The sequence below is a fragment of the Heterodontus francisci genome, chromosome 9, assembly GCF_036365525.1.
Source record: "Heterodontus francisci isolate sHetFra1 chromosome 9, sHetFra1.hap1, whole genome shotgun sequence".
Classification (NCBI taxonomy): Eukaryota; Metazoa; Chordata; class Chondrichthyes; order Heterodontiformes; family Heterodontidae; genus Heterodontus; species Heterodontus francisci.
Genome location: NC_090379.1, coordinates 13,236,463 through 13,261,358, shown reverse-complemented (window position 1 = coordinate 13,261,358; position 24,896 = coordinate 13,236,463). Strand labels below are relative to the sequence as shown.

General features: G+C 46.2%; 2 protein-coding genes across 6 annotated transcripts in view; one reads left to right on the top strand and one right to left on the bottom strand.

Annotated features, from left to right (window-relative positions):
• Positions 1–19,572, bottom strand: part of efcab11 (EF-hand calcium binding domain 11) — a 127,589-nt gene extending 108,017 nt beyond the window's left edge. For all 4 annotated transcript variants that reach the window (XM_068038254.1, XM_068038252.1, XM_068038255.1 and 1 more), the window contains exons 1-3: positions 19,245–19,572; positions 11,454–11,549; positions 2,103–2,151 (exon numbers count right to left, since the gene is read on the bottom strand). In XM_068038254.1, the coding sequence (XP_067894355.1) occupies positions 2,103–2,151; positions 11,454–11,549; positions 19,245–19,325 (226 nt within the window). In that variant the 5' untranslated portion in view covers positions 19,326–19,572. The remainder of the gene's footprint in view (positions 1–2,102; positions 2,152–11,453; positions 11,550–19,244) is intronic.
• A 3,317-nt stretch (positions 19,573–22,889) lies between these two features.
• The window catches only part of tdp1 (tyrosyl-DNA phosphodiesterase 1), a 143,160-nt gene continuing 141,153 nt past the window's right edge, over positions 22,890–24,896 (top strand). The window contains exons 1-2 of one of the 2 annotated variants that reach the window (XM_068038250.1): positions 22,890–22,945; positions 23,919–24,603. In XM_068038250.1, coding sequence (XP_067894351.1) covers positions 23,922–24,603 — 682 coding nt within the window. In that variant the 5' untranslated portion in view covers positions 22,890–22,945; positions 23,919–23,921. Of the gene's footprint in view, positions 22,997–23,918; positions 24,604–24,896 lie in introns of both variants that reach the window. The other variant, XM_068038249.1, reaches the window with a different exon arrangement.

Genomic DNA, 24,896 nt, shown 5'->3' with positions numbered 1-24,896 from the left:
AGCTCTCAAAGTCACAAATAACATCCTATGTGACTGTGGCAAAGGTAAACTTTCCCTCCTTGACCTGTCTGTAACCTTTGACATAGTTGACCACACCATCCTCCTCCAACACCTCTCCACTGTCATCCAGCTGGGTGAGACTGCTCTCACATGGTTCTATTCTTATCTATCCAATTGTAGCCAGAAAATCACGTGCACTGGTTCTCTTCCTGCTCCTGCAGTTATGACCCCCAAGGATCTGTCCTTGGTCCCCTCCTATTTCTCGTCTACATGCTGTTCCTTGGCGACATCATCTGACAGCACAGCGTTAGTTTTCACTTGTATGCTGACAACACTCAACTCGACCTCACCATCCTTCCCAACTCCTCCACTGTTGCTCCAGTACTAAATGAGCAAATGTTTCCTCCAACATTGGAAAGACTGAAACGGTTATTTTCAGTCCCCATGCCAAAGGCCATTCCCTAGTTACTGACTCCATCCCTCTCCCTGGCAGCAGAGATTAAGCTAGTCTGTTCACAACTTGTGTCACATTTGACCCTGAAATGAGCTTCTGACCTCAGTCAGAGTAATTTATGGCCCATCGAGTCCATGCGAGCTCTCAGAGCTATGTAGTCAGTCCCACTCCCTGGTGCCAGGCAATGACCAGCTCCATCGACAGACAGAGAGAATAACCACATCCCCTTTACATTCAAAGACATTACCATTACTGAATCCCCAACCAACATCCTGGGTGTTACCATTGACCAGAAACTTAACTGGATCAACCATATAAATACCTTGGCTACAAGAGCAGGTCAGTGGCTGGGAATTCTGTGGCGAGTAACTCACCTCCTGTCTCCCCAAAGCTTGTCCAAGGCACAAGTCAGGAGTGTGATGGAATACTCTCCACTTGCCTGGATGAGTGCAGCTCCATCAACACTCAGGAAGCTCAACACCATTCAGGACAAAGCAGCCGGCTTGATTGGCAGCCCACCCACCACCATAAACATTCACTCCCTCCACCACCGACGCACAGTGGTAGCAGTATGTACCATATACACGATGCACTGCAACTCACCAAGGCTCCTTAGACAGCACCTTCCAAACCTGCAACCTCTACCAACTAGAGGGACAAGGGCCACAGACGCATGGGAACACCACCACCTGCAAGTTCACCTCCCAAGTTAAACACCATCCTGATTTGGAAATATTTCGCCATTCCTTCACTGTCACTGGTCAAAGACCTGGAACTCCCTCCCTAACAGCACTGTGGGTGTGCCAACATCACACAGACTGCAGCAGTTCAAGAAGGCAGCTCACCACCACCTTCTCAAGGAGAATTAGGAATAGGCAATAAATTGCAAGAGACGCCACACCCCCAGAGTCAATGATAAAATACACGTGAACCACCACAATTTGTTTGATTTAAACAGATTTACAAATGTAAGAAACAAAACCAACATGTAGACCGAGTAATTGTGTTAGATTAAGCTATGCACATCTTCCTAGTGCTCCCAGTGACCTGTAACCAAATTGCTGGTTCAGGCATTATATTTTTGGGGATGGGGGGCAAAGTGATTTTTTTTGCTGCAACATTGACATTGATAACTATCGCTCAGCTCTAATGCTGCTGAACAACTCAGACAACAGGAAAGGTATTTAAACAGTTATAAAGGGAACACCTGAACCATTTACTCTGAGCATCACTCCACAATAATCACTGGCATTAACACAAACAGTGTTTTTTTTCCAAAAAGCTGACTTAACATTGCTGCTCGAAAGAATTCATCCAGGCAGGCAGCGTGTTACACCAGTAGCGATTGGCTTCCCAATCAAATCCATTTCCCTCAGTGTCTGCTGTGACTCAGTGGATAGCACGCTCACTTGAGTCAGTAGGTTGTTGGGTCCAAGACCCACGATAGAGTCTTGAGCACAAAATATTCAGGTGTCCAGTACAGTACTGAGGGAGTGCTGCGCTGTCCAAGGTGCCGTCTTTCAGAATCAAGATGGCCGAAGGTAAACTCGATGGACCTTGGTCTTTTTACGCTTCGTTATCCTTACGTTCTCAACTTGCCCAATTCAGGTCTTTCCCTTAAAGCAGAAAGTGTTAGGTGGTACAGTACCTGGCAAATGGTTTTCCAGCACTGCAGCCATCATCAGATCTGTCTCCATCTGTAGCAGATGATTAAAAAAAGGCTTGGTTTTACGAAGGTGGCATAACGCACCATAATTCTCAAATGACAACCATATTTCCCCAGTAAACACAAGTCAGGAGTGTGATGGAATACTCTCCACTGCCTGGATGGGTGCAGCTCCAATACTCGAGAAGCTCAACATCATCCAAGACAAAGCATCCCGCTTGATTGGCATCCCATCCACCACCTTCAACATTCACTCCCTTCACCAACGAGGCACAGTGTGCATCATCCACAAGATGCACTGCAGTAACTCACCAAGGCTCCTTCCACAGCACCTTCCAAACCCGCGACCTCTACCACCTAGAAGGACAAGGGCGGCAGACACATGGGAACATCACCACCTGCACGTTCCCCTCCAGGTCACACACCATCCTAACGTGGAACTATAATCGCTGTTCATTCACTGTCACTGGGTCAAAATCCTGGAATTCACTTCCTAACGGCACGGTGTGCGTACCCACAACGCATGGACTGCAGCGGTTCAAGAAAGCGGGTCATCACCTTCCCAACAGAAAGTAAATGCAGACCACGTGACCAACACCCGTATCACCAAAATGAACAAAAATACAATTTTTATTTGTTCCATTTACAATTGTTCTATCATTTATAATACTGCAACCCACAGCTAGCTGTCTGCAGTGAGTGCAGAAATCTCTCCTCGTCTCAGTCCTAAATGGCCACCCCGTTATCCTGAGACTGTAACCCCGTGTTCTCCAGCCAGGGGAAACAGCTTCTCAGCTTCTACCCTATCAAGACCCTTCAGAATGTTATAATTTTCAATTAGATCACCTCTCATTCTTCTAAACTGCAGAGAATCTAATACTAGTCTACCCAATCTCTCCTTGTAGGACAATCCCCTCATCCCAGGAATCAATCTGGTTGCACCCCCTTTAGAACAAGTATATCCTTCCGAAGGTAAGGAGGCTGGTGCGAGGGGCTGTATGGCCTCCACATATTTCTTATGTACACATCTCAGAAAATCTATCATTGGGCTACAGTAATTTTTTTTTTTAAGATCATGGAACAAATGCAACATTTGCCTTTCTTGGCAAACACAATAGATGCCTTTCAGTTGCATTTTTGCATTGCAACGTCTGTCTCCCTCCTTGGTTAATATATTAAAATGATACAAAATGTTTTGCATTCCCTCTGGCTGTGTCTTTCAGCCTTCCACACTCTTTCCCCAACACCATGCATGACTGAGGATGCTGGAAATCTGAAATAAAAACAGGAAATGCTGGAAATGCTCAGCAAGTCTGGCAGCATCTGTGGAGAGAGAAAGAGCTAATGTTTCAGGTCAATGACCTTTCGGCATCACAGATGCTGCTAGACCTGCTGAGTGTTTCCGGCATTTTCTGGTTTTATTTTTCAGGTTTCCAGGATCCGCAGTACTTTGTTTTAGTTTGAGTGTTTAATTCATGTCAATTCTCTTTTAGGAGAAAAACCTTCTGCTCAACTCTCCAATGAGTCTTTTAGCCTGTTCTGGGATTCCCCAGCCATGCCTCTCTCCTCCTTTACATTGTTCCTGAAAGAAAAACTCTACCCCTTTGTCACCTGTCCCAATATCCCCTCAGTGTTATATTTTGCCTAATTACACTATGAAGTGAAGCCTGGATACCCGACCTGACATATGTCGGGTCTGGGTCGGGTCTCTCCTCCGGGTCGGGATTTTATTCCGGGTCCGGCTGGACGCGGACACAGTGCTTCTTTGCTCAGGAGGGAACTTCTGCACGTTTTAGCCTGCTGCTGGAACGGAGGATCACAACATTTGGACAAGGTATGTTTGATATAATTAACTTTATGACTGTAGTCGGGTCGGGTTGGGTCAGGCGCGGGGAAAAAGCCAAGGACTCGGGCCCGGGTTGGATGTGGTCGGGTCGGGCCGGGTTTCAATTCCATACCCACCAGGCCTTTACTGTGAAGTGCCTTGGGAATTTTTATTTTAAACTGTGTTAAAAGGCGCTATATAAATGTAAGTTATTGCTGTTCACCTCCATCTCACTTCCCAGAGGCTGCCAGAGCTTCTTTTTTTTTTAAGGATTTTCTGTTTTATTTCCCACATTAGTCCCCAGTTGACAGCAGGCAGGCGGATATGTGTTTGAGAGACCCCCAAAGCCCACCAGGGTAACAAGCAGGCTTCCCTACTCTCCTGGACCTTTTCCACCCTCCATAAACCTTCAGCTCATCCAAAACTCTGTGGCCCGTATCCTAACTCACACTAAGTCTCGTTCACTCATCACCCCTGCACTCCCTGACCTACAGTGGCTCCCAATCAGCCTTGATATCAAAATTCTCATCCTCAATTTTCAAATGCCTCCATGGCCTCATCCCTTCATTATGTCTGTATCCTCCTCCAGCCCCACAATCATCTCTGATATCTGCGCTCTTCCAATTCTTGGGCTTCCCCGTTGGCAGCTGAAGGCACGGCCGCCTCGGCCCCAAGCTCTGGAATTCCCTCTCTAAATCTCTCAGTCTCTACCACTCCTTTAAGATGTACCTTAAAACCTCCCTCTTTTGGCAAGCTTTTGGTCACTTGTCCTAATATCTCCTTACGAAGCTCGGTGTCGAAATCTGTCTGATAACACTCCTGCGAAGCGCCATGGGTCATTTTACTATGTTAACGGTGCTATATAAATTTAAGATGTTGCTATTGTGGGGAGGGGCGTGCTCAGCTCCAGCTCAGCATGCCCTGTGACAAATCAAAGGTGCAGCTCAGATTAATTTCTTAACGGGTGCCCAGTTTGATTGAAGTACAAGGCTGCCATCTGCTGTTCGAAGCAGTTAATGCCCAGTCCCATTTAGCACAAATCATAAAAACGTTCAACTAACTCTGGAGCCCAGGCTCTAACCCAGACCCATGTTAAAGGAGACCGATCAGCCTCATTCCAACACAGACTTGACTATTTCAATGCATTCCAGGCCAGCCTCCTTCCCTCCATAAACTGGAGGTCATTCAAAACTCTGCTGCAGTACCCTAACACGCACCAAGTCCCGTTCAGCCCTGTGCTGGCTGACCTACACTGGCTCCCAACCAGGCAACGTCTTGGTTTTTAAATTCTCATCCTTGATTTCAAATCCCGCCATAGCTTCACCCCTCCCCATCTCTGTAATCTCCTCCAACCCCACAACCCTCTGCCCCCCTCCAATTCTGGCCTCTTGACCATCCCCGATTTCCGTCGCTCCACTTTTGGTGGCTGCGCCTTCAGCTGTCTCGGCCCCAAGCTCCGAAATTCCCTCCCTAAACCTCGCCTCCTTTAAAGGCAGCGACAAAAATCGTTCCTGTGACGTGGACAACTTGATTCAGCAGCCATGGGTTTTCCCAGCTGTGCCGTGTCAGAAATGACTTTGCATCATTTCACAAAAAGGACAAAGTTGCTCTTTTGCTGACCGGGCATTGCTGGGTACCAGCATGGCTTGCACCTCTGAAAAACTACTGCTTAACCTGGGCCAAGTAGATCAGCTATCTGCCACAATCATATGGCATCGTGGTCATGCCACTCAGTTCAAGGGCAATTAGGGATGGGCAACAAATGCTAGCCTAGCCAGCAACACCCACATCCCATGAAAGAATAAAAATGTCTCCACCAGTCACTTCAACAATGGCCTGTCCCTTGGCTTGGCTTAGTTGGTCCTGCTCTCCCCTTGGAGTCCGAAGGTTGAGGGTTCAAGCCCCACTCCAGACTTAAGCACAAAAATCTCAGCTGACGCTCCCAGTGCTGCAGAGTGAATGCTGCGTTGTCAGAGGTGCTGTCTTTCAGATAGAAAGTTAAGCCCCGTCTGCCCCATCAGGTCAATAGATTCTAAGCCACTAGTTTGAAAACGGGCAGGGGAGTGTCCTGGCCAATATTAATCCTTCAAATCAGCATTACCAAGACAGGTCATTATCACATTGCTGTTTGTGGGAGCTTGCTATGCACAAATTCGTTGTTGCGCATCCTACATTACAACTGTGACTACACTAAAAATACTTCATTGGCTTTAAAGGACTTTGGGAGGTGAAAGGCACTATAGAAATGCAAGTTCTCTTTCTAAAAATTCTTTCATGGGTTGTGGGCATCACAGGCAAGGCTGACATTTGTTGCCCATCCCTAATTGCCCTTCAGCAGGTGGTGGCATACTGCATTCTTGAACCCCTGCAGTCCATGTGGGGTAGGTACACCCACAGTGCTGTTAGGAAGGGAGTTCCAGGATTTTCACCCAGCGACAGTGAAGAATGGCAATATAATTCCAAGTCAGGATGGTGTGTGACTTGGAGGGGAGCTTGCAGGTGGTGGTGTTCCAATGCATTTGCTGCCCTGGTCCTTCTAGGCGGTAGAGGTCACGGGTTTGGAAGCTGTGGTCTCAAAAGAATAGGTGCGTTGCTGCAGTGCATCTTGTAGATGGTACACACTGCTGCCACTGTGTGTTGCTGGTGAAGGGAGTGCATGTTTGCGGATGGGGTGCTAATCAAGCGGGTGCTTTGTCCTGGACAGTGCCGAGCTTCTTGAGTGTTGTTGGAGCTGCACCCATCCAGGCAAGTGGAGAGTATTCCATCACACTCCTGACTTGTGCCTTGTAGATGGTGGACAGGCTTTGGGGAGTCGGGAGGTGAGTTACTCGCCACAGGATTCCTAGCCTCTGACCTGCTCTTGTAGCCAAGGTATTTATATGGCTACTCCAGTTCGGTTTCTGGTCAATGGTAACCCCCACGATGCTGCTAGTGGAGGATTCAGCAATGGTAATGCTGTTGAATGTCAAGGGGAGATGGTTAGATTCTCTCTTGTTGGAGATGGTCTTTGCCTGGCACTTGTGTGCCGTGAATGTTACTTGCCACTTATCAGCCCAAGCCTGGATATTGTCCAGGTCTTGCTACATTTCTGCACGGACTGCTTCAGTATCTGAGGAGTTGCGAATGGTGCTGAACATTGCGCAATCATCAGCGAACATCCCCACTTCTGACCTTATGACTGATGGAAGGTCATTGATGAAGCAGATGAAGATGGTTGGGCCGAGGACACTACCCTGAGGAACTCCTGTAGTGACCTTCTGGAGCTGAGATGATTGACCTCCAACAATCACAACCATCTTCCTTTGCTCTAGTTATGACTAATCAGTAGAGTTTCCCCCCCGATTCCCATTGACTCCAGTTTTGCTAGGGCTCCTTGATGCTGTACTCGGTCAAATGTTGCCTTGATGTCAAGGGCAGTCACTCTCACCTCACCTCTTGAATTCAGCTCTTTTGTCCACGTTTAAACCAAGGCCGTAATGAGGTCATGAGCTGAGTGGCCCTGGCGGAACCCAAACTGAGCATTACTGAGCAGGTTATTTCTAAGCAAGTGCTGCTGGATGGCACTGTTGATGACACCTTCCATCACTTTGCTGATGATTGAGAGTAGACGGATGGGGCAGTAATTGGCCGGGTTAGACTAATCCTGCTTTGTGTGTACAGGACATACTTGGGCAAGTTGCCACATTGCCAGGTAGATGCCAGTGTTGTAGCTGTACTGGAACAGCTTGGCTAGGGGCGCGGCAAGTTCTGGAGCACAGGTCTTCAGTACTATTGCCAGAATATTGTCAGGGCCCATAGCTTTTGCAGTATTCAGTGCCTTCAGTCATTTCTTGATATCACGCGGAGTGAATCGAATTGGCTGAAGTCTGGCATCTGTGATGCTGCAGATTTCAGGAGGAGGCAGAGATGGATCATCAACTCGGTACTCTGACTGAACATTGTTGCAAATGCTTCAGCCTTGACTTTTTCACTGATGTGCTGGGCTCCCCCCATCACTGAGGATGGGGATATTTTTGGAGCCTCCTCCTCCAGTTAGTTGTTTAATTGTCCACCAACATTCACAGCTGGATGTGGCAGAACTTCAGAGCTTAGATCTGATCCGTTGGTTATGGGATTGCTTCGCTCTGTCTATCGCATGCTGCTTACGCTATTTGGCACGCAGATAGTCCTGTGTTGTAGCTTCACCAGGTTGACACCTCATTTTGAGGTATGCCTGGTGCTGCTCCTGGCATGCCCTCCTGCACTCTTCATTGAAACAGGGTTGGTCCTGGGCTTGATGGTAATGGTAGAGTGGGGGATTTGCTGGACCATGAGGTTAAAGATTGTGGTTGAGTACAATTCTGCTGCTGATGGCCCACAGTTCCTCATGGATGCCCAGTTTTGCATTGCTGGATGTGCGAAATCCTTCCTATTTAGCACGGTGGTAGTGCCACACAACACGATGGACGGTATCCTCACTGAAGGCGGGACTTTCTCTCCACAAGGACTGTGCGGTGGTCACTCCTACCAATACTGTCATGGACAGATGCATCTGTAGTAGGCAGATTGGCGAGGACGAGATCAAATATATTTTTCCCTGTTGTTGGTTCCCTCACCACCTGCCACAGACCCAGTCTAGCCAGCTATGTCCTTTTAGGACTCGGCCAGCTCGGTCAGTGTTGGTGCTGCCGAGCCACTCTTGGTGATGGACATTGAAGTGCCCCACCTAGAGTAGATTTTGTGCCCTTGCCACTCTCAGTGCTTCCTCCAAGTGGTGATCAACATGCAGGATTCATCAGCTGAAGTTGGGGGGGGGTGGGGAAGGGCAGTAGCTGGTAATCAGCAGGGGGTTTCCTTGTCCATGTCTGACCTGATGCCATGAGATGTCATGGGGTCCGGAATCAATGTTGAGGACTCCCAGGGCAGCTCCCTCCCGACTGTATACCACTGTGCCACCACCGCTGCTGAGCCAGTGGGAGGCACAATACCCGGGGATGGTGACAGCAGTGTCTGGCACATTGTCTGTCAGGTATGATTCATGGCTGTTGCTTGACTAGTCTGTGGGACAGCTCTCCCAATGTTGGCACAAGCCCCCAGATGTTAGTAAGGAGGACTTTGCAGGGTCGACAGGGCTGGGTTTGCCAATGTCGTTTCCAGTGCCTGGGTCGATGTTGGGTTGTCCGTCCAGTCTCATTCCTTATTGACTTCGTAGCAGTCTAATACAATGGAGTGGCTTGCTTGGTCATTTCAGAGGGCAGTTAAGAGTCAACCACATTGCTGTGGGTCTGGAGTCATATGTAGGCCAGGCCAGGTAAGGACAGCAGATTTCCTTCCCTAAAGCGAACCAGATGGGTTTTTACAACAATCGACAATGGTTTCTAGCTTTTTTAATTCCAGATTTTATGATTTTAAAATCCATTTTCTGCCATGATGGGAGTCGAACCCATGTCCCCAGAGCCTGTGTCTCTGGGTTACTTGTCCAGTGATACCACCACTACAACCACCATCTCCCCGGTTACCTAAATCGTCCTCTGCTGAGCTCTCCATTGTCTTCAACACATTGCCAGCCTTTCTTTTGTGCATCTCAGCCATGTAGCCCCTGCACTTTGAGATTTTGTTGATCTTTGCTAGAAACTTCCAGCTGCTCCACATTTCCTCACCAGAAAGACATGGTTAGCACCCACTTGAGCCTAGAACTTTAAGTGCCTCGACAGCAAATAATTAAACCTTACCTGTACAGATAGATTGAAACCCTTCAGGCCATTCAGCCCATCATGCCTGTGCCAGCCCTTTGCAAGAGCCAATTAGTCCCACTACCCTCTGCTCATTCCCCATAACTGCATTTTTTTTCCTTTTTAAATATTTATCCAATTCTCTTTTGAAAGAGAATATTGGATCTGCTTCCACCGCTTTCATTCCAGATCATAGGAACTCACTGCATTTTTTAAAATTCTCCTCTTCCCTCTTTTTCCACCCCACCCCCCCCCCAATTATCTCAAAGTTAGCTGGAAGGCATTTTTAAAAACAAAACAGCAGTTGTCCTTAAATTTTCAGAGATTTTAAAATGATTATTGGAAACATCCAACCACAGTGCCCTCTGTTGGTTAGGAGGTGGCTGCACTCTTCAGTTGAAAACTGATGAAGTATCCTCAGAGAGCAATGAGTTATATGGGTTAGGGGTGGGGGAGGGGTTGCAGCCAGATTGACTTCAAACAGCAATGAGATGCCTGACCAATTAATTTGGGCCAATTAAGGTTTCTGTGATTGGTATCAATAGACACCTTCACTGTCGCTGGGTCGAAAGTCAGGAGTGTGATGGAATACTCTCCACTTGCCTGGATGGGTGCAGCTCCAACAACACTCAAGAAGCTCGACACCATCCAGGACAAAGCAGTCCGCTTGATTAGCACCCCATCCCATTCACTCCCTCCACCACTGACGCACAGTGGCAGCAGTGTGTACCATCTACAAGATGCACTGCAGCAACGCACCAAGACTCCTTAGACAGCACCTTCCAAACCCGCGACCTCTACCAACTAGAAGGGCAGCAGATGCACGGGAACACCAACACCTCCACGATCCCCTCCCAGCCACACACCATCTTGACTTGGAACTATATCGCTGTTTCAAAATCCTGGAACTCCCTTCCTAACAGCACTGTGGGTGTACCTACCCCACATGGACTGCAGCGGTTCAAGAAGGCAGCTCACCACCACCTTCTCAAGGGCAATTAGGGATGAGCAACAAATGCTGGCCTGGCCAGCGTCGCCCACATCCCATGAAAGAATTAAAAAAATTAAGAGCATCAAGGGATTATGGAGTGAAGGATGGTAACTGGAGTTGACGGACAGATCAGCCATGACCTGAATGCCAGAGCAGGTGAGGAGCACTGGATAGCCTACTCTTGTTACTGCACTCCAAACACCCTATGTCTGACAGTACAAAACATCACTCTGCCCTCTGCATTGCACTGGGAGAGTCAGCCAGGGGAGATGGTGGCGTAATGCTAATGTCACTGAACTACTAATCCAGAGGCCCAGGGTTCAAATCCCACCAAGGCAGCTGACGGAATTTAAATTCAATTAATGAATATAAATCTGGAATTGAAAGTTTACCTCAGAAATGCTGCCATTATCGAAAAATTATCGATTGTTGTAAAAACCCATCTGTTTCAGTACTGCCCTTTAGGGAAGGAAATCTGCTATCCCTACCTGGTCTGGCCTACATGTGACTCCAGACCCACAGCAATGTGGTTGACTCTTAACTGCCCTCTGAAATAGCCTAGCAAGCCACTCAGTTGTCAAGGGCAATTAGAGATGGGCAACAAATGCTGGCCTTGCCAGTGATGCCCACATCCCATGGATGAATAATAAAAGGCTAACTTTTCTTGGTCAAGTCTTTGGAGTGGGGCTCGAAGCTACAATCTTTGGACTCGGAGGCAGGAGTATTACCCAAAGCCATACTGATACTACTCTAAGGCCAGGTTTCAACAAGCATGACTGTGAACCTCTAAATCACATCATTGTTACCTTCGAAGGTTTATATCCAAACATGGTCACCACTGCAACCTTAAGATCCTCTCTGCTCAGATAGCCTTTCCGACCCAAATCACATTCCCGGAAAACCTGGTAAAGGAAAAACAAACATGTTCGTCGAGTAGAGGAAAATTAACTGCAAGAAATCCAAACACAGTAAAAGACTAGTTCGGGTTTCAGGTGGCTTTTGGAGGTTCATTTTGATCAGGGGGTTTTGACGATAGAATCATTTGGCAGAGAGGCCATTCGACCCATCGCGCCTGTGCTGGCTCGATGAAAGAGCTATCCAATTAGTCCCCACCTCCCCCATTCTTTCCCCATAGCCCTGCAAATCCTTTCCCCTTTCAAGTATACATCCAATTCCATTTTTGTAACAGTGGCCTATATTTCCAGATGCCCAGGAGGCTGTCAAGTTCATCATGCTCTGTGCTTGGTGAGCGCTTACATTTTCCAAACAATTGTTAAATGCGCCCCCTCATACCAAAAGAAAGTCAACATACTCCACAGTGCTCCTCAAGCAGCAGAAAAAGATTTGTCAGAGTGATTTACAGGGCAGTGAAAGGTTGGAGGGAGAAATGGGGAAAAAGTGTGGGGGAGGCCGTGAAAGCAGTCAAAGAGAAGGTTTGTACGGTAAATGGGTGGGAGGTGAGATGGCTTAGGTGCTGATCAAGAGCGTTCCATTGAATCCCGGTGCTGAAGGACACGAATGGGTCGAACACGTACTGAGCAACACACTGCAACATGTCTGCAAGAAATAAAAACTGAACATGCTGGAAATATGCAGCAAGTCAATCAGCAGAGGAACAGAGGAACCTGGGGTTCACGTGCAGCAATATTTGAAGGTGACAGAACATATTGAGAAAGTGGTTAGTAAAGCATATGGGATCTTGTGCTTCATAAATAGAGGCATTGAGTACAAATGCAGGAAAGTTATGCTGAGACTTTATGAAGCTCTGGTTAGGCTCCCACTGGAATATTGCATCCAGTTCTGGTCACCACACTTTAGGAAGGATGTGAGGGTCCTTGAGAGGGTGCAGAGGAGATTTACCAGAATGGTTCCAGGGATGGAGGATTTTAGTTTACAAAGTTAAGTTGAGAAAACCTGGATTGTTCTGCTTAGAGCAAAGAAGATTGAGGAGAGATTTAATAGAAGTGTACAAGATTATGACAGGCTCAGATAAGTTAGACAAGGGAAAACTGTTCCCGTTAACAAATGGTGTAAGGACTAAGGACACAGATTGAAGGTTTTGGACAAGAGATGCAGGGGGAATATGTGGAAGCACTTTTTATATAGCGGGTGATAATGAATGTGTAAGGACAGCACAGGACAGACAGGGGTGGAGATCCATGACAGTCAACCTTCTGGGAAGGTGACACCAACAGACGATCGTGGTGACGACCTGGAACTCGCTGCCCACAAGGGTGGTGGAAGCGGAGACGATCAATGACTTCAAGAGGAAGTTGGATGGCCACTTGAGAGAAACAGACTTGCAGGGCTACGGGGATCGAGCAGAGGAGTGGGATTGACTGGATAGCTCTGTAGAGAGCTGGCACGGACTCGATGGGCTGAGTGGTCTCCTTCTGTGTCATAAATGACTATGACACCCTGGCTAGTTACAATCAAGGCTTGCACCAAAAGCATTAACTTATTTTTCCTGTAGGGGTTCAATTTTGATAGGCTAATAAAGGTAACACTGGATTGTCCCATTGTCGCCAAGAGAAAGAACAGCTCTACAGGAATCCCTTCACACCAGGAGCCACCATTGATGTATAAAAGACAGACTTGCATTCAATGACATTTAGGGGCTGGAGGCAGTTCAGGGAAGAGCACGAGGTTGATGGACAGAGTTGGAGCTCAGGATAATGAGGAAAAGCTGAAAAGGAAGGAGCCGAGAAAGTGATCTTACAGAGGCGATACGAGACAGTTAAATGATTGAATGAGGTCAAAGGAAAGTCATGTTGTAAGAGTGAGACTGGGGACACGGGCTCAAACTAGAAGTTAAGATTAGATCGAATATCAGGAAGTTGCTCTCCACACAAAGTGTGGTGGATTAATAGGGGCAAAAGTCTGGCATTCATTTACAATAAAACTGCAATGGGAAACTTTAAGAAGTTTCCAGATAGACCCACTACTGTGGCCTGAATGGAAGAAAAAAAAGACTTGCATTTATATAGCACCTTTCACATCCTCAGAACCTCTCAAAGCACTTGGCAGCCAATGAAGTACTTTTGAAAGGTGGTCAATGTCGTGAGAATCTTTCAAGATTCAATCTTCCAAGATTCTATAGACTCTGGAACAGTTCCTACAGATTGGAGGGTAGCTAATGCAATGCCACTATTTAAAAAGGGAGGTAGGGAGAAAACAGGGAATTGTGGACCAGTCAGCCTGACGTCGGTAGTGGGGAAAATTCTACAGTCCATTATCAAAGATTTTATAGCAGAGCACTTAGAGAACAGTGGGAGAATCGGGCAGAGTCAGCATGGATTTACGAAAGGAAATCATGCTTGACAAATCTACTAGAATTCTTCGAGGATGTAACTAGTAGAGTTGATGAGGGGGAGCGGTTTATTTGGACTTTCAGAAGGCTTTCGACAAAGTCCCACATAAGAGATTAGCGTGTAAAATTAAAGTGCATGGGATCAAGGGCAGTGTATTGCAATGGTTGGAAAATTGGTTGGCAGACAGGAAACAAAGAGTAGGAATAAACCAGTCTTTTTCCGAATGGCAGGCAGTGACTAGTGGGGTACCGCAGGGATCGGTGCTAGGACTCCAGCTATCACAATATATATTAATGATTTATATGAAGGAACTAAATGTAATATCTCCAAACTTGCAGATGACACAAAACTGGGTGGGAGGGTGAGTTGTGAGGAGAATGCAGAGAGGCTTCAGAGTGATTGACAAGTTGAGTGAGTGGGCTAATGCATGGCAGATGCAGTATAATGTGGATAAATGTGAGGTTATCCACTTTGGTAGCAAAAACAGGAAGGCAGATTATTATCTGAATGGCTATAAACTGAGAGGGGGGAATATGCAATGAGATCTGGGTGTTCTTGTACACCAGTCACTGAAGGAATGCATGCAGGTGCAACAGGCAGTAAAAAAGGCAAATGGTATGTTGGCCTTCATAGCGAGGGGATTTGAGTGCAGGAGCAGGGATGTCTTGCTGCAATTATACAGGGCCTTGGTGAGGCCACACCTGGAATAGTGTGCGCAGTTTTGGTCTCCTTATCTGAGGAAGAATGTTCTTGCTCTCGAGGGAGTGCAGCGAAGGTTTACCAGACTGATTACTGGGATGGCGGGAGGAGAGATTGAGTCGGTTAAGATTATATTTGCTGTAGTTCAGAAGAGTGAGGGGGGGGATCTCATAGAAACCTATAAAATTCTGACAGGACTTGACAGGGTAGATGCAGGAAGGATGTTCCCGATGGTGGGGGAGTCCAGAACCAGGGGTCATAGTCTAAGGATACGGGGTAAACCTTTCAGGACTGAGATGAGGAGAAATTACTTCACCCAGAGAGTGGTGAGCCTGTGGAATTTACTACCACAGAAAGCAGTTGAGGCCAAAACATTGTATGCTTTCAAGAAGGAGTTAGATATAGCTCTTGGGTCTAAAGGGATCAAAGGATACGGGGAGAAAGCGGGAACAGGTTACTGAGTTGGATGATCAGCCATGATCATAATGAATGGCGGAGCAGGCTCGAAGGGCCAAATGGCCTACTCCTGTTCCTATTTTCTATGTTTCTATGTAATTTAGGAAGTGGGGCAGCCAGTTTGTGCACAGCAAGCTCCCACTGACAGCGATGTGATAATGACGAGACTATTTTTTTTTAAATGTTGATTGAGTGATAAATAATGGCCAGGACACTGGGGAGAACACCCTACACTTCTTCGAAATAGTGTTGTGGAACCTCCTACGTCCATCTGAGGGGACAGACGGGGGCTTCGGTTTAACGTTTCTTTCGAAAGACGCCACCTTTGAGTGTGCAGCATTCCCTCGGTACTGCACTGGGAGTGTCAGCCCAGATTCCACACAAATCTCTGGAGTGAGACGTGAACCCACACCCTTCTGACTCAGAGGGGAGAGCACTAATAACAGCCATGGCTGAGATTTCCCTCATCCGTGCCTATTAAGTACTGTCGCTGACTCAGGGAAAACCACATTACACTGCAGTCTATAGGGGAGGGGTGCAAACGCTTGAGCTGTTAGACTGCAGTAAATTCTCAGAATGGAAACTCTCGTCTTACCCCAAGCATGGAGCTCACACAACAGCTGGTCACTAGTTGTGCAGCATTGGATTGCTCGCCTGTTCCAAGTTCCTCTTCAAAGAACCTTCAAAGTCGGATTTGAACGCACCTTCAGGTAGCACTTAGCTCAGGACAGAAGCTTACCAACCACACAGCCAGTGTCCCATCTGAGGTCGAGACGTCCCCAGAAGATCCTCAGAATGAAAGTACACACAATGGCCACTGAGTGGAGCCTGTGTGCACTTTTAACTACCGACATCCACTGGCGACTTCCCTCTCAAACAACTAACTACTTTGCTACTGCTCACCTTCCAACATAAGATTTGATATTTAAGAGTCCTTTTAGTTTTACAGCTCTAAGATTACACTAAAACCTTCCTACTCCACAACACCCTGGGCCACGTTTCTACACTAAACAGTGTTACACGAAAGCAAGTTATTAACAATTGAATTTTACTGGTAATTTAATTTCCATTTTGACAAGACTTAATCTATTTTACATTCATAATACGAGAGCATTGCATGAGTAAGTTAAAGTACTGACAGACAAGAAGAAAATAGCCACAAATAGTGGCTATATAAGGAGCAATGAGGGTGAACTTCTCTGAAAAAGAGCAGAGAAACATTGGGTGGAGTACAGCTGTGATGATGGTAGAGGTGAATTGGTACCAGAGGGAAGAGAAGGACCAGGGATAATAGAGGCAGAAGTCACTGCAGTGATCAAAAAGACAAAAGCAAAAACAGCACCGGGAATCGACGAGATACCAACAGAATGGCTGAAAGTCCTGAATGATGTTAGCATTGGGAAACTGACAGACCTCCAACAAAATTTACAGAACAGGTTCCATACCTGCGGATGCAGTCAGTGTTCATTAAGCTCCCAAGGAAATTAAAAGCCCTCGGGTGTTCAGAGCACAGGATAATAAGCCTCGTGACCCATGTGATGAAAATGATTTTTACAATCATTTTGGAAAGAAATGACCAATCTATGGAAGCAGAGATAGATGGTCAGTCAGGATACAGACCAAAGAAAGGAAGAGAGGGCATCTTTAACTTGAGAGTAGTGATCGAAGATAGTTGGAAGTATAAAAACCTTTGTATATATGCTTTATAGACTATGCGAAGGCATTTGATAGAGCCTACCATCAGAAAATAATGGAGGTTTTTTTTTTCCCTCAGTTTCATGGGATGTCGGCCAGCATTTATTGCCCATCCCCAATTACCCTTGAGAAGGTGGTGGTGAGCTGACTTCTTGAACCGCTGCAGTCCATGTGAGGTAGGTACACCCCACAGTGCTGTTAGGAAGGGAGTTCCAGGATTTTGACCCAGCGACAGTGAAGGAGCGACGATTTAGTTCCCAGGCAGGATGGTGTGCATGCTTCAACAAACTAGACGGTGAGCGAAATGATAACAGGGTAATTCAGAATCTATACTGGAAGCAATCAGCGTTGATGAGACCCGATAGCGGATATCAGTTTCCCAATCAAAAGAGGAGTGTGACAGAGATGTGTTGTGCCCCCAGGACTGTTCAATCTGTCCACTGAAACTATCTTCAGAAACATAGAACATCTACCAGATTGCAATATTGGTGGTTTGAACATTAAGAACTTGAGATACGCAGATGACACTGCACTGATTGCAGAGTCAGAGGAGGCACTACAGGAAATTGTCAACAAAGTGAAGGCAAGGAATGTGGAATATGGATTAAGAATCAATGTGAAGAAAACCAAGCCAAATGGTGATAAGCAGAGACCTAACACCGGAAGTGAAAACTAAAGTAAATGGACAAGTCCTGGAACGTGTGAAAGGGTTTACATACCTTGGGCAGCTTATCACAGATGATGGGAGATCTAACTTGAGATAGCCAAGACCAGCTTAGCCACAATGAAGGACTTGTTATCAAAGAAACTGACCCTGAATCTTAGGAAAGAATGCTGAGGTGTTACATTTTGTCATCTATGTTATATGCCTCGGAGACACGGACAACAAATAAAGAGACTATTGATAAGCATTTGAGATGTGAACATATCGGAGGATGCTCTGCGTATGTTAGACAGAAAGACTAATGAGGAAGTGCTGGAAATGGCTGGAGAAGAGGAAATTAGTGCATAAGATCAAAGAGAGAAAAATACAATACTTAGATCACATCATTAGAGAAGGTAGACAAAGACAATTACAAGAAGGAAAGATTGATGGAAAACGTAGCAGAGGGAAGCAGAGAAGAAACTGGATGACCGATATAATGGACTGGATGCAGATGACCTGTGCAGAATGTGTAAGGACAGCACAAGACAGACAGAGGTGGAGATCCATGACAGTCAGGAGGATGACACCAACGAATGAACATTCATTTATTTTCAAACTACCTTTAAGTTATTCTCAGCAACCAAATAAGATACAGTCATGTAATCACTCCTATTGATTCACATGGTATCCTGAACCACGTGACTTAGAAGGGAGAAGAGACTCTGTGGAAACAGCTTTTGCTGCTGGTGACTCCTTTGTGCCTGACCTGTGTTTGACTGCTGTCTGTTCTACCAATACTCGGAGAAAAGTCAGCATTTTGAATCTTTGCTCAGTTGCTCCGTGATGCACACTGCAGGGATTCCAATTTTTGGACAGAACAGAAAAGCTGGGGTTGTTCTTAGAGAACAGAAAGTTAAGAGGGGATTTAATGGAGGGGTTTGAAATCATGTAGGCCTTAGATAAACAAACAGAAATTGTTTCCATTGGTTGAAAAGTTGCTAACCAGATTTAAGCCGAAGAACCAGTGGTGAAATCAGGAAAATCTTCCTTACGCAATGATTGGTTAGGATTTGGAATGCACTGACTGATGCAATGCTAAACCGAGGCCCCCGAGCAAGGGCTTTCGCCCTGGTGCCCTGGCCAATATTTGTCCTTCAACCAACATCATTAAGACATATTTGTTGGTCATTTGTCTCATTGCTGTTCATGGGACTTTGCTGTGTATAAACTGGTTACCACATTTCACTACATACTGTGTGCTTCGGCTTTATGCTGTTTTCTGGTTCCCAAATGTTGGAAAGAATTACTTTAAAATTTGGAAAAGGTTGGAGTCAGTCTTGTTTATTTCAGCACCATGCTCTGGCTATAGACCTGATTCAGCTGGTTCTTATGTTACATATAACATGACTCCCTAGTGCAGCCATGAATGTGGTCCCCCACTGGAACACTTATACATAACTAGTTCCTAGGTAATTAGTTCCTAACACTTTACAGATAACATAAAATATAACAGTGATATTCCTTTAGCTGTGAAGTGCTTTGGGATGTCCCAAGGTCATGAAAGGCACTATATAAATGCAAGCTCTTTCTGAAATGGTTTGCTTGAAGGTACAATCACTGCATTAGATTTAAAAGTGGAGAGTTTTTTTTACATTTTAAACTCTCAACTTCAACAGGGAATAAACACATTCAGCTCAAGACAGCTCCCCTCATCGCCAGGGAGCTCCCTTGTTGTTTTGGGAGGAAGGTATGGGGGGCCCTCCCCAGCCCCCGGGCGTCCAGTCACCTACCGTGGCAAAGCGGCTCTTCTCCGAGTCGGTGACTATCCTCTCCTCTTTACCAACAGTGTGACTCTGTGCTCGATACATCATGGAATGTCCAGAGACTGACCAGTCAGGTGGCTACAGTGTATTAGACAACTGACTTACTGTGAATCCTCACTGTCACTGACCCTCACTCATTGTTACTGTCACTGACCCTCACTCACTGTTACCCTCACTGTCACCCTCCCTCCCGCTACAATGTATCAAACCACTGTCTCACTCTCTCGGTTAATATTGTCCCTTAATCTCCGCTCTGTTTGAAGCTCCTGCTTTTGTAACTTCCGCGCAACCACAATCTAATTCCTCACTGGATTATTTTTGCCTGCCACTAACTTTCATCACCCGCAGTGATTGGCTATCGTTCTTAAAGGGACTGTGTTGTTCTTAAAGGCAATGATTTATGTGCAATTTCCCGATAGAAAATGGGTCGAAATCGTCTTTTTTGCACGGACTGGTCTACGCTGTTTTAATTACAGCAATCTTTTTTTTTATCGTGTTCTTTCCCAATTGAAGACACATTGCACAATCAGAAATATTATTCCTCTTCAGCCTAAAAACTCTTACAAAAAGAAGTTAACTTATTTTGTAAGGCCAAAACATTTGCTGAGGTATAATTGTTCAGTAACATTTTAAACATCAATAAGAGATGAAAAATATAATTAGCGTCTGAAAAAATTAAATGTCACTTTTTGTCTAAGTGTCAGCATCCTCAATTGGTACCCCTCTCACCTCTGAATCAGAAATTTGTGGCTTCAAATCCCAGTCCAGGCTGACACTCCCGGTGCAGTACTGAGGGAGTGCTGCACTGTTGGAGGGGCTGTCTTTCTGAACAGAGGTTAAACTGAGGCCCTGTCTGCCCTCTCGTGTGGATGTAAAAGATCCCATGGAACTACTTTAAAGAAGAGCAGGGGAGTAATCCCCAGCATCCTGGCCAATATTTATCTCTCAATCAACATCACAAAAACAGATTATCTGGTCATTGTCACGTTGCTGTTTGTGGGAGCTTGCTGTGTGCAGATTGGTGCTGCAGTTCCTAGTATTATAACAGAATCATGGAATGGTTACAGCTGTTACTCAGCAGTGGCTTTTTGACTTGGTGAAGATGTTTACAGAGAAGTGACAGGCCAAGATTTATTGGGGTCAGGAGGCTTGACTCCTGAGATATTGTTTTTGGTTTCGCTTTGGACAGTGTGTTGGGATGCGAACTGTTTTGAAGGCAGTTGGAGAAAACCAGCCAAGCGAGCAGTCACCATCAGCATCCTCTTCCAGCTCTTTGAGAACCTCCTGAGAATCAAGTGTAAAAAATAGAGAAATTGGTGCTGCATTTCTCCTGAAAAGCCTGCCAGAAACTCCTGATGATGCATTTTGCCTGGAAAACCTGCCAAACTGATCTGCAACATCACTTGAAAAGAACTGTTAGAGTCATAGAATTTTACAGCACAGAAACAGGCCCTTTGGCCCAACGCGTCTGCACCAACCATCAAGCACCCATCCAATCTAATTCCATTTTCCAGCACTTGGCCCATAGCCTTGTATGCGATGGCATTTCAAGTGCTCATCTAAATACTTCTTAAATGTTGTGAGGGTTCCTGTCTCTACCACCCCTTCAGGCAGTGTGTGTTCCAGATTCCAAACGTCCTCTGGGTGAAAAGAAAGTTCCTCAACTCCCCTCTAAACCTCCTGCCCCTTACCTCAAATCTGTGCCCCCTGGTTATTGACCCCTCCGCTAAGGGGAAAAGTTTCTTCCTATCTATCCTCTCAATGCCCCTCATAATTTTGTATACCTCAATCAGGTCTCCCCTCAGCGTTCTCTGCTCCAAGGAAAACAACCCCAGCCTATCTAGTCTCTCTTCATAACTGAAATGCTCCAGCCCAGGCAACATCCTGGTGAATCTCCTCTGCACCCTCTCATCCTACAATCACATCCTTCCTATAGTGTGGTGACCAGAACTGTGCACAGTACAAGCTGTGGCCCAACTAGCGTTTTATACAGCTCGAACATAACCTCCCTGCTCTTATATTCTGTGCCTCGGCTAATAAAGGCAAGTATCCCATATGCCTTCCTAACCACCTTATATACCTGTGCTGCTGCCTTCAGTGATATATGGACAAGCACCCCAGGGTCCCTCTGACCCTTTGTACTTCCTAGGGTCCTACCATCCATTGTATATTCCCTTGCCTTGTTAGTCCTCCCAAAATGCATCACCTCACACTTCTCAGGATTAAATTCCATCTGCCACTGCTCGGCCCATCTTACCAGCCTGTCTATATCGTCCTGTAGTCTAAGGCTATCCTCCTCATTATTTACGACACCACCAATTTTCGTGTTGTCTGCGAACTTACTGATCATAGCTCCTATATTCACATCTAAATCATTAATGTACATTACAAACAGTAAGGCTCCCAGCACCGATCCCTGTGGTAACCCCACTGGTCACTTGTCCAGAAAGATCCAGTGACAGCTGTCTACATGTATTTGGGATGCCAAACCAAAAAAGGATAACTGAGATCTTTCCACATCTTCTCTTTTTTCTTCATAAATTAGCAAGTATTTTGGCCAAAGTATTCTTTTTTGTCTTTTTTTGTAACAGAGCTCTAAAGAGAAAATCTCAATTTTTCAGTTAACTGGTGTGTGCGTGTGAGGGGCTAAGGTAAAAGGGAACTTTCATATTTCAATTTGTGTGTTAATGCTTTGTTTCATTACTGGTTAAGTCTTGTTATATAATAAACTGATGATTTTGTTGTTTATTAAAGAAACCTGGTTGGTCTGTTTTATTCTGGGATAAAAATAGAGTCTATGATTGACTGCATCGGTAACTGGGTAAATATTTAAATAGATGTTGTGAACTGTGGAGAAGTGGAACTAGGAAGAACAGTGCATTCCTCCTGCCTCGGTTGGAAGACAACACAGAAAGAGGCCATTCTACCCATCATGTCCATGCTAGCTCTCTGTAAGAGCAACTCAGCTACTCCCACTCCCCCTCCTGTACCCCATAGCCCCGCAATTTTTTTCTCTTCAGATAATTGTCCAATTCTCTTTTGAATGCCTCGATTGAATCTGCCTCCACCACACTCTCAGGCAGTGCATTCCAGATCATAACCACTCGCTGCGCAAAAACATTTTCCCTCTTGTCGCCATTGCTTCTTCTGCCAATTATCTTAAATCTGTGTCCTCTGGTTCTTGACCCTTCTGTCAATGGGAACAGTTTCTCCCTATCTACTCTGGCCACGATTTTGAACACCTCTATCAAAAATCCTTGACTTCAAAAAAGTGCTTAATTGGCTGTAAAGTGGTTCGGGATGTCCCGAGGTCGTGAAAGGAGCTACATAAATGCAAACCTCCCTTTATCCTTTTATGTATAATTGAAGAGATTGAGGGAGATGGAAACTCGTTTAAAGACATGTGTTGGGGTGGGGGGGGCTTTAATTTTTTCTTTGAGAGCAAGATAGATCAAAAATAGCCATTTTTAAAGAAAACTGAGTTCAATTTCAAATGAGAGAAGCCGGGATTCTGAATGTTAAAAGTTTCAGGTTGCTGGTGGTGAGTCAGGGGATATGAGGAGGTGGCTGTGTGGAGGGCGGTAGGACCCGGGAGGAGTTCAGACCCAGAAGGGCTCTGGGGCTACGTTCCAAAGCGGGCGCATGCTCCGGGCTACGTTCTAAAGCAGGTTGGATACATTGTGTCGAGGGGCTGCAGAGTAGATACAGTTTCATTGCAGGTGGGCTGCAATAGGTGACTAGCACCTACGGTCAAATAAATACAATTCAACATATATTAGGTGCAAACCCCTACAAGGCCATATTCACGCGGGGTTTCCCCCCCCCACCCCGCTCGCATTCCTAGCTAAGGCATACATTGCATCCAAACGTTGGGGCCATTTTTTACAACATGCCAGTCGGTGCTGCGGAGCTCTGTGTCGCCCATCAGCTGAGGGTCACTGCTTACCGACCCAGACCATTCTCTCAATGCCCACCACTTACCTGCATCCTGAACTGCCCTGTGTGAAACCCTACAGAAAGCAGGTTCGAGTTCAGGACGGCGGAGCTCATTGTTCTGAAGAAGGGTCACTGACCTGAAACGGTAGCTCCTTGTTAATGAGGGTTTCTGTGTTGGTGTGAAACTCTCCGAACACTGCATCCTTGATTGTGGAGATGCCCAGTAAATAGCCTGCTCAGTCAGGGCCTGCCAGTTGTCTAGTAACTGGTGGTGATCTTTCAGGAGAGGGGGGCGGCAGAGAAGGTAGGAGACGGGTATCTTTTTGGGGTTAGGTTGGCTGTTGTACTTTTGGCTCATCACTAGGATTTGGAAGGGTAGATCTGTTACCTGCATTCTGGATATGGGAACCCTACAAACCAGTGCCCAGGCTTTGGTAAACTGTGCTTTTAGCTCTGTATTTCAGAGAAGAGCAGGGGAGTTTTCTCCTCAGTGGGTCAATAATTATCTCTCAATTAACAGATTATCTGGTCATTGTCACATTGCTGTCTGTGGGATCTTGCTGTGCACAAATTGCCTGCTGTCTTTCCTGTGTTCCAACAGTAACTGCACTTTGAAAAGTACCTTATTGGCTGTAAAGTGCTTTGGGACATTCTGAGGCTGGGAAGGGTGTTATAATAAATGCAAGTCTTTATTTTTTTCCAAAGGCCATGTCTGGAGGGGAGAACAAAGCTCAGAGTCAGCACGGGAGATGGACTGTGTCGAGCAGTGACGAGGAAGATGCTGAGCCTGCCCGACGGAAGGGAGGCCCTTCCCCACTAACACGGCCTGTCAGGAAAGGCTATTCGTCAGAGTCAGACGACACGGTCGTTGATGAAGAAGAGTTTGAGGCAGTGCGCTTTGGCCAGGGGAATGCTGCTTCCAACACCTATGGACCTTCAGGATCCAGGCAATCCTCACCGAGCTCTCACCCAAGCACGGCTGGGAAAATAACGCAGGAACGTGTTGCAAAGCCTGTTAAAACTGAAGGGTCTGACCCCACCAGAAAGCCCTCCCCTGCGCTCAAACGTTTAAGACCATTGTCGGAATTGGGCTGGGGTGTCTCCAGCAGCGACGAGGAGCCTGACACCAAAGCAGAAGTGCGACAGGTCAAGGAGGAGCCGGTCGATCAGGGGACCCCTGGTCCAAGGAAGAAGAAACAGCGCCTGGAAGAAATGGACTATCGTCGTCCCTCAGGCAGTTCAGAAGCAGCGTGGCAACCCAAAACGGAGAGTCCCGGTGAGACCTTAGACAGGTGGGACATGCTGGAGAAAGCCAAGAGTTTCAGCTTTTACCTGACCAAAGTCTCTGGTATCCCAGCCAAGGACAACTGCGGAGCGCTTCATATAAAAGGTAAGACATTGGCTAATGCTTTGGAGCATTTCTGGATCTTGTCAGCAGCCACCATTGTATAGTATCGAGTGTATTGATGTTTGATATTTTTCTGTTTGGTTTTCACTCTCGCCTCTCAGCCAGAAGGTTGTGGGTTCAAGCCCACACTCCAGACACTTGGAGCACAAGATCTAGGCTGACTCTCTCAGTGCAGTACTGAGGGAGTGCTGCACAGTTGGAGATGCCGTCTTTTGGATTAGACATGAACTATTCTATGACATGAGGGAAAAAGGACTAGAAAGATATACTGATTG